The sequence below is a fragment of the Rhinolophus sinicus genome, chromosome 2 (genome assembly GCF_057876585.1).
Source record: "Rhinolophus sinicus isolate RSI-liver-muscle chromosome 2, RSI-T2T, whole genome shotgun sequence".
In the NCBI taxonomy this organism is placed as follows: domain Eukaryota; kingdom Metazoa; phylum Chordata; class Mammalia; order Chiroptera; family Rhinolophidae; genus Rhinolophus; species Rhinolophus sinicus.
Genome location: NC_142502.1, coordinates 172,505,636 through 172,521,150, shown reverse-complemented (window position 1 = coordinate 172,521,150; position 15,515 = coordinate 172,505,636). Strand labels below are relative to the sequence as shown.

General features: G+C 39.1%; 1 protein-coding gene and 1 long non-coding RNA gene across 12 annotated transcripts in view; one reads left to right on the top strand and one right to left on the bottom strand.

Annotated features, from left to right (window-relative positions):
- The window catches only part of RBKS (ribokinase), an 82,652-nt gene that overhangs the window by 56,413 nt on the left and 10,724 nt on the right, over nt 1-15,515 (bottom strand). For 6 of the 8 annotated variants that reach the window (XR_012496287.2, XM_019735338.3, XM_019735339.3 and 3 more), the window contains exon 2: nt 5,317-5,449. Coding sequence is in view for 7 of the 8 variants with exons in the window: in XM_019735338.3 (XP_019590897.1) it covers nt 5,317-5,449 (133 nt within the window). In the remaining variant the exon portion in view is untranslated. Of the gene's footprint in view, nt 1-5,316; nt 5,450-10,191; nt 10,416-15,515 lie in introns of all 8 variants that reach the window. The other 2 variants (XM_019735342.3, XM_088796238.1) reach the window with 2 other exon arrangements.
- The window catches only part of LOC141571522 (uncharacterized), a 50,296-nt gene that overhangs the window by 34,259 nt on the left and 522 nt on the right, over nt 1-15,515 (top strand). The window lies entirely within an intron of this gene.

Below are 15,515 nucleotides of genomic sequence, written 5' to 3'. Positions count from 1 at the left end.
AACATTCAATTGAATACCACCTTATATTGTTTTCCTAAACCATCTTCCTTAAAGTCTAGTCTTCCTAAAAGCGTATTGGAGACTGTAGCTTAGCATACCTTTATCCCTTTTAAGTCTTCTGCATTAAAGGTGTTCTGTAAGTATTTCATCACCTTTGATCAAATACTTGCCTGTCTATTCATTTTCTTTGGGCCTATTTATCATTCTTAAAGGGACATGATTACAAGCACCCATACTATTCTAGTTGTGGCTGCAGAAAGGTTCTATCCAAGGTTTTGTTTCTAATAGTCCTCTTAAAGGCACTTTCCTGCGCTTTTGGTTGCAGCAGTGAAGTACTTCTGGGCAGAAAGATTCTGGGAAAACCACACAGTTTGAGGTAGCCTGTCCGTGTGCCTGTTCCACGTGAAAGATGTCAGGTCATCAGCAACTGTGACAGCCACGCACACCTAAGCTAAAGCAACTCCCAGAACCCCAGATGCTCTTAAGGAAATGCTGGGCTCAGCTCCACCCTGAATATTTCAGAGCAGCACTGCTGAACAGAACTTTCTATCATGATGAAATGTCCTGTATCTGTGCTCCCCAATACATACACTCGAAATGCAGCCAGTGTGATGGAGGAACTCAATTTTTAATTTAATTTTAATTTATAATTTTATTTTAGATTTAATTTAAATCAAAATAGCCACACGGGGCTGGTAGCTACTGTATCGGACCATTCACCTGTACAGTGAGATGGGAATTACGCTCATGGAAAACAAGGGCTGCGTGTATCAGGAGCAAGAACATTCATTTCTCCAGCTAAGGGGACTGAGGCGCTTCCTCCACTCTTACCACTGGGAGGCTTCTCTTTGCGTGGAGGGAGGGCCAGTCAGGGGCTTCCACATCCAGAGCCAACAACCTAATGCAGAGTCAGCACCATCATAATAAACATCTATTTCAAAATGGTTGAGGAACGGGCTGCTTAGAATCCTTGAATGTCAGGAAACATCTCGTAATTCCACCCAACAGCGTATATTTGAGATAAATAAAACCTAAGAGGAACAAGGTATCTTACCCGAGGTCACATGCAATGGAATATTCAGCTGAAAATGTTATATATGTTAAAACAGGTTACTGATTTCACAGAATATGTGAAAATATAATTAACACCAAACCTAAGCTGAATATAGTTTAATCTTTGTGATTTAAGCATTTTTGTGACTTTTCAGTGCCTGAGGGTCAAAATGAACAGCAGGTTTGGGAGACTCAGCTACATTTGTGTCCTGTAACAAAATCCAGCAGTTGGTTTTTTGACTAAATCCCTCACATTCACTTTTTAACTTGTCATTTGTGGCTTTATTATAGAAGATGAAAGAAAAATACATAAAATTCCAGTTGTTTAAGCTTGCTGGTTGTTTGAATCCTAGATAAATGGGTGTTTACCTTAATAATGGCCTTTATACAAAGTTAATGTTACAGTCAGCATGATCAGGCCTGCTTATCTGAGAGTGGTGGTGGGTTTGTAATCCAGTTATTTCTTCTGTTCTTCCTTTAGGAGGCATATTTTATTTATTTGGTTAGAGCCGGAGGCTCCCCTGTGTTTGGATATGTGGCCAGGGTTTCCAGTCGACACAGCCAACTAGGTTTTAACCAGTGGTCTTTCAACAGAGTTCAGGAAAGGACAGATTTCACTTCATTGTATATTACCTGGAAAGGTCTGGTGACTAATTTTTGATCTTTGAAAATTCAAATCTCAGCACATGATTACTTGATTGTCCCAAGATAATTTAACATAGAAGGCGCTCTCTTGGTTAAGATGATAGGTACTTTAATATACTACTTTTCAAGCTATCTGTGGTGAAGCCTCGGGATTTTTTTTTTTTTTTTTCATTTTCAATCCATTTGCGGATTAATAATTTTGTAAAATATAATAATGAAATGAAAAGAGTCTTAGAAAATACAAGGCCTAATTTATTACTATTATATTCAACAGCTATAAAATTACTCTATCAAATTGCTATAAACATTTCTTTTTGCTCTCAATTTCTGTATTGTCCAGACCAGTGACAGTTTACCGCCTGGCCTGAGGACCAGACTTTGAGTAGCCCTGCTCTAACGTACTGCCTCTGTCACAGAACTTCCTACCTGGCCATTCTGAAAGGAAAACAAACCGCTACTTGTATTGGTTTAGAATTAGATAGTCTAACATTTGAAGGAAGCAAGACCAGGTAATTTCCGGAAGGCCTTCTCAGTTTGTTGATTTTCGATCTGGGTCATTTGGGTCCATGTCTGCTTGTGGCTTCCTTCCACCTGCACAAGAAGCAGGGCCTCTGGGATCATAGTGGCCACTCAAGGTGAGCCCTTTGTCTACCATGGTGCTCCTGAGCTGCAGTTTTTGATCAGAAATACCCTCCTCTTCTAACATTTGGAATTGAGGAAGAGGAGACACTTAAATCAGGTGAAGTCCTATGAAAAGTATCCCAACAGGCTCTTTGCCCTGCCAAGAAGACTTTCATTTTCTGTGATGTCTGCCTGGATTTTTTCATCTCAATGTATCGTGTCCAATTAGCCTTGGCCCATGACTCAGTTGAATACTGACTGTACAACTCTTAACTACTTGACGTGTTTCATCACACACATTTCACTGTACGTGTATTGATGGACTCTTACTAGTCCTTGCCACAATATCTTGAGAGAGATTTCTCCTTAGCTTAATGTAAGATGTTTTGCATGTGCCATCAAACAGTCTTACTGCATGAGAGCTTAAATTTTAGTTTGTTTAGGGCAGCAGTAGAAGTTAATGTTGCTAAGAAAACCAGAGGAAATTTTCTATCTGTTTTTCTTTTGTTCCATCTGTTCATTTTTATCTTGAGTAATTTAATGATTTTTGGTCGCTACTTGGAATTTGTTATCTTTAACAAACTGCTATAAAGCAGTTTGGCTAATGTGCTTGATAAAAATATATTTCACAATGGAAAGAAATACCACGATTAATGGGTAGCAATAACTTCCACTATAAAAGAGATTTTCTTTTTCTTCTTAAGAAGTCTAAGAATATTATGCAATTTGCTTAAGCTTAAATAAAGCCACGTGTAAAGGTCCCGGGTTATCAAAGCAAAGTAACCCTGTATAGGCTTTAGCTCAAACTATGTTTTCTTTTCCTCTCTGTCCAGACATCCAGGTTAAATTCCACTGTGGGGCTAAACACTAGATGACTAAATTGACGGCGTGGTAGAGATAAAGAACTTTCAACATTGTGCAGGTGCTGACGTAAACCACCATACACATACCAGAATAAGAGAAATAGCACTTTTGCTTTAATCACCCTCCTAACTGGAAAATTTCCCCAAATACAGCCCTCTGCCTTCTATTCCTCTCATATCCACTCTTACGGTTTCATGATTCATTTCCCAAGTTCAGTTCCACAATGCAAATATTTCGATTTTGCATTTCTCTCCCTGTCTCAAATTCAACCTAAATAAAATAAATCTCAAAATCTTCAGCATTGGATGAGATCCCAGGGGACATCCAATGTTGACTGTAATGGCTACATGAATAGCTTTTATAAAGCTTCCAGGAGGGGGGTTTCTAATCTCTCTCTTAGCAGCTCCAGCTGTAGGGCTCTCCCCTCTCCTCAGGGTGGCCATTCTTGGGACCTTGCTTCCAGTACCAGTTCTGTGTCCAGGTTTTCCCAGGCAGGAAATGACACCTCTTTCCAGTTCCCAAACCCCCTTAAGTCAGCACCATCTGATTACTCTCCAAACCCTGAGTTTCTAATCAAGTATAGGATGGGTCAGGCCTAACATTTTTAATCAGCTCCCTCTCCAAGCCCCATAATTCCTAGCGCATCATAGGTCATCAGTAATTAACTGTGGATTAATTGATGTTTTAAATCTATCGAGAGCTCACCCTTAGCAAATGGGGGTTTCTTATTCTGAATCTGTACTTCATGTGATATTTTCGACCAAATAGCCAGATGAGAACTATATCACGTTAATCATAAATCAGAAATAAAGCTACAGTTCATTAGTAGATGAAATGATAATTGTATAGTTTGTGCATCATTTAAAGACTCCCATGGAGAGAAAAGTGCTGTATGCAATCGGAAGTGACATTTCAGAGAAATTTTGGTAAAATCTACCCAGTTGACAGGAGAGAGCTCATTCTTTTAAACTTCTTACATTTTTCTTTTAGAAAGGTGCAGACCCAGTTTACACCATCCTAAAATAAATAAACTACCTTTCCTGTTATACCAGTAATGAAAGCATCTTAACATTTCATTAAAGATGCAAAAGTTGAACCTTTGGCAGCCAATTTTGTTTGATTTATTTTCAAATAATTTCAGTAGGATGGAAACAGGAATACTGTATTTTACACATCATTTCTTTATATACCTGAAAACAGAACTATGCCCAAAGATCAGTTACGTGCAGTTCATTAAGGCCCAGTTTCCTTTCTGACCCAAGATACAGCATTAGAAGAAAAGAACTTAGAGATGAGGAAATATCTTGGTCTCATAACTTCCCAAAGCTGTGTTGCTGCAGCGAAACCTGCTCAAAACAGGATGACTCATGCTGTTGTTTGGAAGTTGCACAGAGAAACCCATCGGAATAGGCTACTCTCCTCACTGCTCACCTTCTAGTTACCAACTCATTCAACTCAGCCAGTGCAACATGAAGTTAGTTGAGGCCTGCCACTTCCCACGGGGTTCAGTGAGGTAGAAGCTCCTATAAATGCCAAGGAAAATGGCGCTCTCTTATTTAAATCTTTAAAAGCAATGAACTTCTAAAAGAATTGAAAACAAGCATTCCCACAAGTACACGTACATACGTGTTTATAGCAGCACTGTTCACAAGAGCCAACAGGTGGAAACAGACAACTGTCCATCCACAGATGATTAGATAAACAGATTGTGGCATATGTGATAGAATATTATTCAGCCACAAAAGGAAGTACTGATACCTGCTGTAAGGTAGATGAACCTTGAAAACATTATGCGAAGTGTAAGAAGCCAGACACAAAATGTCACATATGATTCCATATATAGGAAATATCCAGAATAGATAAATCCGCAGAGACAGGATGCAGTCTGCTGGTTGCCAAGGGCTGCGGGGAGGAGGAAATGGGGAGAAGAAACTGTTTAATGGTAAGGAGTTTTATTTTGGAATGATGGAAATGTTCTGGAACTAGGTAGAAAGGGTGGTTGTACAATATTATGAATGTACTAAATGCCACTGAATTGTTCACTTGAAAGTAGTTAAAAACAACAACAATGAACTCAAGTCTTAAAACCAGATTCGTACCTTCAGAATCCTCTCCACTGAACTTGACACTCACCTTGCACACCATGGCAGTCCTTGCTCCGAGCCGAGCAGCTTGGACACACTGGTTGGCACCTTTCCCTCCAAAGCCAATGAAAAACTTATGTCCATGGATGGTTTCTCCAGTTTTTGGCAAACGAGGAGTAAGACTATCATAATTTAAAAAGAGAAGGACAAAAAAGCACCTTGGTAACTGCAATCAATTGAAGTTATTCAGAAGAGAGAGCAAGGTTATCTGATGGCGCTCTAGCCTTAGCAATCAGACTGCGAGCAGACGCAGGGAAGAGTCCCTTTTTCTTTAAGGTGACATTCAGTAGTTTGCGTCCCTTTCCAGAATCCCTCTGCCTGACAGAATTCCTGTCCCCCACTGCCCCACACCTGCACCCCTGTAGGTAGCTCTGTGCCAGGTCCTAGTGTCTGCACTGCATCAGGCTTGTTCATGGGTGTCTCTGTTTTCCATCTGGGGGAACTGTCAGAAGGAAGTATCTTCATATTCCCCCTTCCCAATGCCCAGCATAGAGGTTTAGTCACAGTGGGACTTAATCAATGGAACCAAGTTAATGTGTGTTTCTGTTTGGGTTTATCTGGTCACTTTCATAAGAAGCAGGAAGTCTACCGGGATTCCGGTAATCACTTCAGGACCTAAGGGGAAGAGAGAAGTTACAATTCCAGGCACTAAAGAATCGTGGTTTCCTTGTGGGCAGCGTGGGGATGGGGAATTTAGATGGCAGGATCAAGTTTTCATCCTAATACACCGTGTGTATTACCCATTTCATGTACTGTCTCCAAAGACGTACCCGTTTGAAAAAAATGGATTCTAAAGAGCTAAGTTTAGTTTCAATTTTTACTGTCGAAAACTCTAAACATACAAAACTAGAGAAAATAGTATACTGATTTCCGCTATACCCATAACTCAGATTCAACTATTGTCAATCTTGTTTCAGTCTAACCCTTCATCAACTTCTCTCAGAGCTAAGGATTTTTACTGACATGTTATTACTGGTATGTTCCAGCCTAATGAGGATAGTATTAAATGAGTCAAAAAGTGAGAGTAATAGGTTTGCTCCAGTATATGATTTTCAAGTAAAGATGGAAGATGTGAGGAAACAAAATCTTTGAAGGACAGAAGACTTTGAAATGGAAAGGGAGTTCTGGGTGGAAGAGCAAGTGAAGAAGATGGGCTCAGTGGCATGAGGACAGGTTGGCCTCGAAGAAGTCAGCCAAGGGCCAGATGGAGCAGATGAAGCGATGGCAGGTGTGACCCAAAAGGTTCATTCGCTTTAGACAGGAAAGAAAGGACAAGAGAGTTCACAACAGTAAGTAGACTGAGAACCTACTCTGTTTTAGCAGATTAGAAATTTCTATTCATTTCCTATGTAGGCTGTGATGTAGCTGAAACCAGTATCTTATTAGAGTAACAGAACAATGCCAACAGCCTGTTTGCAATGGGATGCCATGTGACTGATGACGAGGACGTATGATTGTGTCAATAAACACCAAGTTCGACCTGTGAACCTCCTTTCTGGAGTTCTAAAAGAGCTCAACTACTCCATTCCCTAGCAGGGCACTGTCAAATACGGTTCTTTGAGCTTCAAAAGAGACTCAGCGATAATTTGAAAACATCCCACTCCACTCCTTCCCTTTTCCATTCTATTTTTATCTTGGATTCTAAATGCGTTTATAGTACTGATGAAAAAAATATACATCTACGAGGTTCACTTCTGAAAAAGGTACTCAATCAAGAGAAAAATGGTTTTAATGTAATGTTATTATCCTGTCATTTAATTTAGCAATGACAAGTGATGATGAGATTTTGATTTGCATCAGAAATCTTAAACATTTTAGGATTCTGTTATGAACAGGCAATGATGAGTAATCTGTGTGATTGAGTAACTGTGTGAATTCTTGGCTTATTGATGCTGCTACAAACAATGCTCATAACAACCTTAAAAAGAAAGAAACAGCCAATGTGGCTAAAAAACAGGCCAAATAACTTAATTAGTAAGACTGTCACTAAAGAAACTTACGACTTCCACTATATTTACACTTAGATCTGGGTCACAATCCACTGGTTTGAATCAAGTGTATTTTTTATTATCAACTGTGGGAAATCATGAAAAATGTATCACCAGATTATTATCGGGATGTATCTGGATGTGGGGGAGGAGTGAAATCAGGGGTACAGCGTGTATGTGTTGGATGTGGTAGCAGATGGTTGGGATTTAAACAACTTATATTAACACAAGCTCTGTGCTAATTTAGCCATCACTGAAATTCCCCACTCCTTTGGAATTCTACTATTTTCCTTTCTTTTCCTTCTGCATCTTTGCCCTACTTTTATCTTTCTTCCCTCAATTGTAGACTTTCCCTGCATGAGGGCAGGGACCCCGTCTGTTGTGTTCCCCATTTGATCTATAGTACCTTATAGTCTGTAGTCACTTAGCATGGGGTGAACACTCTTGCTTACTGAACAAATCTTTGTAAGTCTCCCCTTTTCTCTGAAGGGTAGCAGAATATGCCACCCCAAAATATGATGGTAGGAGTTCAGGACATGCCACCCAAAATACACTGTTTTGATAATTGGTGATTTTGAGTTGTAGGCACTTGAGAAATGACAAAATGGGGACAGGCTTTCTCTGAACTCCACCTAAAGACAGACCCTCCAAAAGGAACTCAACTGCCATAAATCCCCTCCCCAGATGTTTCATCAACCAGGGAACATTGACTCTTGTCACAGGAGAGACCAGAAGTCCACACCACACCCAGACAGACACTGCCACAGCTGTCATACCTCCCATCTATTCTAAGGGCCCATTCATCTTTCCTAAAAGTCATTGACTCTCCCTTATCAGGTCTACTTCCCCCTCCCATTTCCCCATTAAGATGCTATTTGAAGTCACCTTGGGGAGTTACTCATTTTTTCCTGGGTTTCTCCCACATACACCTGAGGGATACATGTTAATAAACTTCTGTTGGTTTTTCTCTTGTTAATCTGTTTTTTCAGACGGGTCTCAGCCAAGAACTCAGAAAGGTAGAGGGAAAATCACTTTTCCTCTCCTGCATCTCTTTCCCACGTCTCCGCTGTGTAGCTTCCATTCTTCTGAATCAAGGACGTGGAAGTGTTGATGAATGGGAAGGAGGAGGAGACTGGCAGGGATGACGGTTCAATTGTCAGGCAATAACAAGTCCATGTTTTACCAGACCGTACCCACTGCATCCCAATATAAGCAGCATTCCTTTCCTATAAGCAAGAACTGTAACTAGGACTCATACTGTCATCCCTTCATGTATTAATTCAACACATGTTAAATCAGTGTTTTCCAGTGTACCTCCTACAAGGCAAATTGACTTGCAAAATGATATGCTGTTGGGTCAGCAATCCTAAGGGATTTGTATCAAAAAGACCTGTATAGCATGTGCTGCTAAGCAGAGAAGCCTTGTAAAAAGTAAATGCATTAAACAGAGTTTTGAGAGTTTGTTATAAACCTAAGGGGGAAAATTCATACTTTTGTATTTTTGATATTTTGTGCTTAAATATATTATTTAAACATGAAGACTTGTGAAATTTCATTTGAGTCATTTCCTTTATGAGGCCAAACCATTGCATTGTGTTCGTTTTTCTTACGGCTGCCTCAGTTCCAATTGGTCTAGACTCCCTCTGCCTATCACTTTTTGTCAGTCTTTTAAAACATTAAAATGAGTGGTGTTTTTTTTTTTTTTTAAATCCTAACTTTGATGCAAGTAATACGTTAGTAAAAAAAGAAAAACAAGTTACAGAACAAGATTAATATGATTTGATTCATGTTTTTTTAAAAAGGCAAGTGATATATGTGTATGTTCTCAGAGGACATGTAAATGCATAGAAAATGAAATGTTCATGAGAAGTCTCCATGAGAAGAGCAGAGAGCAAAAGTTTGTTTTACTTTATATACTTATGCATGGAGGTATGTGCGACAAGAATCTATTTATTATAAGGGGACACCACTTGTCACACTCTGGCCTCCCTGCATCTGTTTCCAGCCCCTGGTTCTTCTTGGGCTCCAGCTGGCTTCTTGCAGGTGCTAACAGCACCTTGCCCACGGCCACTCTCTTCCCACTCCAGGGTTTCTGTCTCTTGGTTATGGTTCTTCAGGCTGTCATGCAGGATTGAGCAACCAGTTGCCTGTAGGGGTGGCCAGCTGGCACATATCAAGCATCTTGTCTACGTTCTTCCCACGTCCGAGCTTCGCTTTCCCTGTCCCATACTCTGCTCTCTGGGTCAGAGTTCTGCATAAAGTACGCTCACTTAAGCCTTTGTCTTATGCTCTTGCTTTCTGTTGAACCCAGACTAAGACAGTTTATTGCTTATTTAATTTTTTAAAAAAGTAGATGAATCAGAGAATGGAAAGTGGAGAGCCACTAGAAAGTTACAAACAGGCAGAAAAGCATTTCCGAATTCTAAATCCTAATTTACTTTGAATTAGGCTTTCCTATCTTTTTAATGAAACCATGAAGTTAAGGTCAAGTTTAAGAAGGGACCTGCATGAAGCGCCTTCCCCTGGATGAAAGCATTACTGGGATTCGCCTCGATTCAAACATGACATTTAGAAGGGGTGCCAAAGACAAAGTGCTCAAAGAAGAAAAAAGGAGGCAGTTCTGGTAGAAATGCATTGTTGCTACCATTGAAAAAATTGAAATAGTGTAAATTTCTGAATGAGGGAGAAAACCCAAACAGAGAAAAACAATCACAAGAAAGATATTTGAATTTAAGACATTTGTAGCTTCAAAAAAGCCACATTTGAAAGCTGGACATAAGGGAACACCAGTGGAGAGATGGCGATACCATCCTGGGCCACGAGAGGCCACAGGGTTAGAGCCCAGGTGTGCCAGGCAGGAGGCCTGAGCCACTTACTGATTGTATCACCTTTGACAGCTTTCCCCTCTTTGAACCAGCTTCTTCTCTTGCAAAACAGGTTTAATAATACTTGTCAACTCCTTAAATGCCTGGGCTTTGTGCTCCAAGTTATTTCACTGACAGATGTTAGCAGAACAACTTATCAATTGCTTTTAACTTCTTGACAATGACGTGCTTGTTACAGATTCTCAGAGATGATTCATAGCAAAGGAAGGAATGACCTGGTGAAACAGGGATGAGCAGCGATTAAACCAAAAAGGTCACGCTAATACTGGCTCCAGCTCAAAGTCAAGGATATGATGCTTTTTGGCTTTTGCATTCCATCCTTTTTTCTTCTGGCTGCAAGCTTCTGACACACTGTATGACTTTATAACAGGGATCGTACTATTAGTTATTACCCAATTAACATTCATTATGCCCATTTATTATTCCTACTGCCTGCACTCTTCAACTAGATCTGTTCTCAGTATTTGTGTATGTCACATTTACAAGGATGAGGGTAATTTCCAAACCTAGTTAGTGATATCTATTTCTACCTCTGTAGAAAGAACTTAGTCTCCCAACTAAAATGTCATTCTGTGCTTCCAAACTCTAAATTTGCAGATATATATATATATATATATATATATATATATATATATGATTTATTTAAGAGAATGAAACACACATTATGCTTTAAACAGTTCTTAACTGATTTTGATTTCTAGCCCATATCTTTTCCTAGCTAATAGGTCTGGGCTAAAAAGTCATTTTGTTTGAGGTAGCCACTCTTGAACTTACAGAATAAATAATACTCTTCCATCCAGAAGTGGCCAGCCTTTCAGTGTCATAGCTTTGACCCTTATTGATCTAAATTTTGCTAATGTGTGAAAAAGTGTGCTGGGCACTGGGAGAGCCAGTAGAGATGAGTACATTTTGGTTTTCTCCCATGTGATGGTCTTACATGGCTTACTTCATTCACACCTCTGCTCAAATGTTACCTCCTCAGAGAGGTCTTCCCAGCCATCTTACAGGAGATCCCCCTCACTGTATTAATTTCTGCTAAGTATTCATTAATTCTGACAAGAAACACTAGGTTTCTGGATCAGAGACAGCCTTTTAATTACTCATAACTGCATTAGTTAGTTCTCTATGTCCCTGTCCCCACAGAGTGACATGATGAGAGAAACCTCGAAATGATGGATTTCTGTAGTTTATATAAGACAGCTGACACAGCTGCTGATCCTCCGCCCCTCGGGGGTGTGGCTGGGGAAGGGGGAGGGGCGAGGGGAACAGGGCCTATTGACCTTCTCTTTGTAATTAAACAAATCCTCTTGGGGGGGAGGGGTCTCTAGGTTTACAATCCCTAGCAAGTAAGTAATTATGTCCAAGGGAGAAGTCTCTAAATCTGTCCAGAGGTCTGTGACTTCCAGGGTTTATTTGCCATTCATTCTTTCACCCAGGTGCTAGTCATCTGAGCTCAGAGAGTCTCGATCATATAGAAATGTGAGAACATTCACGGAGTATGGCTTCCCAATTTATTTTTTTAAACTTTTATTTATTTAAGTGTGTTTTTCCAGGACCCATCAGCTCCAAGTCAAGTAGTTGTTTCAATCTACTTGTGGAGGGCGCAGCTCACAGTGAGTGGCCCATGCAGGGATCGAACCAGCAACCTTGTTAAGAGCACCGCGCTCCAACCAACTGAGCTAACCAGCCGCCCCCTCCCCCCCAACAATTCTCTTCATAGCAATATCACTGCCTGACATTATAATACTCATTTATTTCTTCTTTCCCTGTCTTGTTTTGGATTAATTGTACTTCATTTCTTTTTCACTTTGGTGTGTTATCAACTCTATCACTTTTTTCTATTTTTAAAAAGTGATCTGGGCCAGCCCGGTGGCTCAGGCGGTTGGAGCTCCGTGCTCCTAACTCCGAAGCCTGCTGGTTCAATTCCCATATGGGCCAGTGGGCTTTCAACCACAAAGTTGCCGGTTCGACTCCCTCCAAGGGATGGTGGGCTGCACCCTCTGCAACTAGCAACGGGCAACTAGCAACCTGGAGCTGAGCTGCGCCCTCCACAACTAAGACTGAAAGGACAACAACTTGACTTGGGAAAAAAAAGTCCTGGAAGTACACACTGTTCCCCTTCCCCAATAAAAAATCTTAAAAAAAAAAAAAGTGATCTAAGATTTACAATAAGCATCTTGAAGTTAATTAGTTTCTTTTCAAACGTTACGATGCCAGTTTATCTATAAATATAATTTACAGTAGTAGGCTTCCATTTCCTGTCCCTAACCTCATGCTCTTAGTCATGCGTTTTAGTTCCACGTGATATAAACCTTGCAACACTGTTATTATTATTTCACTGTCAATTGCCCTTTTAACGAATTAAGAAATGAAGGAAAAAAAGCCTTTGTAGTCACCTAGATATGATATTTACCATTTCTGGGACTCTTCATTCCTTTGGGTGGATCTGAGTTTCCACCTAGTATCACTGTGATTCCATGTAAAGAACTTTCTTCAATGTTTATTGTAGTGCAAGTTTCTGGTGATAAGTTCTCACAGGTATTGTTTTTCTGTCTTTATTTCTCCTTCATATTTGAAGGATATAGATTTCTAAATTGACAGTTTATTTTCCAAGCAGTTTAAAGATTTCATTTAACTTTTTCTGGCTTGCATTGTTTCTGACAAGAAGTCTGTAATCAATCTTTGCTCCCCTATATGTAATGTGTGCTCTTTCCCTCTGGATGATTTTAAGAGTTTCTGTTTATAATTGGTTTGCAGGAATTTGATTACAATGTACTTTGATGTGGTTTACATTATGCTTATCCTGCTTAGGGTTCATTGAAATGCTTAGAGCAAGACATTTATAGTTATCAAAAAATTTGAAAAATTTCCAGCCATTATTTCTTCAAATACTTTTTGTGCCTCTCCCACGGTGTTTTTCTTCTTAGACTACAATTACACATATGGTAGGCCACGGCTGTCACATGACTGAGGTTCTGTGTATTTTGTTTAGTCATTTTTTTCTCTGTGCTTCAATTTAGATAATCTCTATCGTCAGGTATATGGATCCTTTCTTCTGTAATGTCTACTCTACTGATAAGCCCATTAAGTGACTCTTTCATTTCAGATATTGCATTTTTTTATTTCTTAAGCCTCTGTTTGGTTGTTTTATACATCTTCTACTTTTCTTCTCGCTATGTTTATGGTTTTCTTTAAATCACTGAGGGTATTTATAATGACACTTTTAAAAAATCCCTTTCTGCTAATTCCCCCATTCTTGTCATTTCTTTGCAGTTTTGATTGACTTTTTTTCTTGTGTGTAGATCACATTTTTCTGATTAATGATTTTTGATTGGATGCTGAATATTACAAATGTTACATCATTGAGTGTCTTAATTTTGTTGTGTTTTCCCAAAGGGTTGAACTTTGTTTTTTTTTAGGCAGTTAAGTAATATCTGGATCTATCTGATTTTTTGAAGATTGTTTTTGAGATTTGTTAGGGGAGTTTAGAGTAGCCTTTCCTTAAGGGCGACCTCTTCTACTAAGTCGTGTCCTTCTGGGAGCTCTACCGAATGCTCCAGGGGTTCAATAATATCTCTGGCTGGATAGAACACCTCCCATTCCCGTGTAATTTCTGGGAAATGTTCAGCTTACAGCTCTCCAGTAGTTGCCAAGGTTTGTGAAGTTTCTTTCTATGTATGCCCATTTAGTATTTAGTAACAGACCCAAGGGGACACGTGCAGATTTCTGGACCTTTCCCTGATTAGCTCTTTCCTCTCCAGTATGTGTTCCCCCAAATTCTAGCCCCCTTAGTCTCCCTAAACTATGAACTCAGTTTTCTCAACTCACTGATACTGCCATGATTTCCTCGAGTTCTTCCTCTCTGTACCATGGCCAGTAATGTGCCTCCAGGACTCACTTTGTTTCCTTTCTCTTCTGGATAACACTCCTTTTGTTCAGTATCTGAAACAACCGCTTCATATATTTTTGTCCCATATGTGTCCCATTTTCTAATTGTTTGTGGTGGGGAGGTAGGTCTGCTACTAGTTACTCCAACATGGTCAAAGTAAATTTATTTTGAATGAATGGTCTATACCATAGATATAGATATTTGATATAGATAATTGGGATGACAGATGCCTATGTACGTAATAAATCATACAGTGAGGTGAGAGCAGGGCAAAAGAGCTGTGTGGGATTGTAACCCAAGGAGAAAAGTAAACCAGGAATGTGGTCAGAATAATGGGGACAAAAAAGGGCCACATCCTTCTTCATTCCTAAACTGTGGGATACAAAAGATTGAGTAAAGAGGTGTCAGGAGAGGTGTATAGATCAAAATACTAAAAATATATTAAAATGAAAAGGTCATCTTCTAATGTATATATATGTATATATATACATGTAAATATATACACACATATATGTATATATACATACGTGCATGTATATATACCTATATACGTGTATATACATATATACACGTATGTATGTATATATACCTATATACATATATATACATGTATATATACCTTCTTGCTCCCAACTGAGAAAAGCCCTGAGAAAGAATAGAAGCCTGGACAGGAAGGTACAGAATGAGATAATTTTGGAACTAAAAGCTGCAAAAGGAGAGAGCAGAAGAAATATATATGTATAGGGGATTAGGGAATGTGGATTGGACTATTTAGGATGGCATATAAGGTATGTGGGAAAATCAAGATGCAGAAAAATGGAGCAGAAAGGGAATTGCTGAGACTAACGCATTTATCAAAGTTCCTGATGGAAAACTTTTTAATTCAGTGAAGAAGACAAAGTATGAAGTGACAAATAACTACAAAACCAATATTTTATTTTCTATTTTGCCAATTAATTTTAGTAAATTTTAAACTTCAAAATGACTTCTGTCACCACGCTGTAATTATCTAGGCTACTTCTTCCTGCCATCTGCTGGTGTAGGTTAAAGAAATACAAATGGAATTAATTTTATCTTAAGGAAAATATAATTAGAAAGATAAATCAGCATACAAAAATATATTCTGGAATCAATTATTAAAAATTTTAATTTATCTACTATTTTTGGGTTTTGGTGCTCATGTTTCTTTCACATTCCTATCATCATGAATAATCAAGAACTGATTATATTATATTTGAGCTTCACAATACATTTGTAAGATGTTAGGGAAGGCCTTAGCATCATCTCTGTTTTCAGGGAGAAAGTGAGAATTCAAAACAGTAATGGCCTATCAACACGCACAGAGCTGTTTGGTGGCTGAGCCTAACTTTAATTCAGGTCTTATGATTCCATTGCGAGGATCTTTAAACCATACTATGCTACTTTC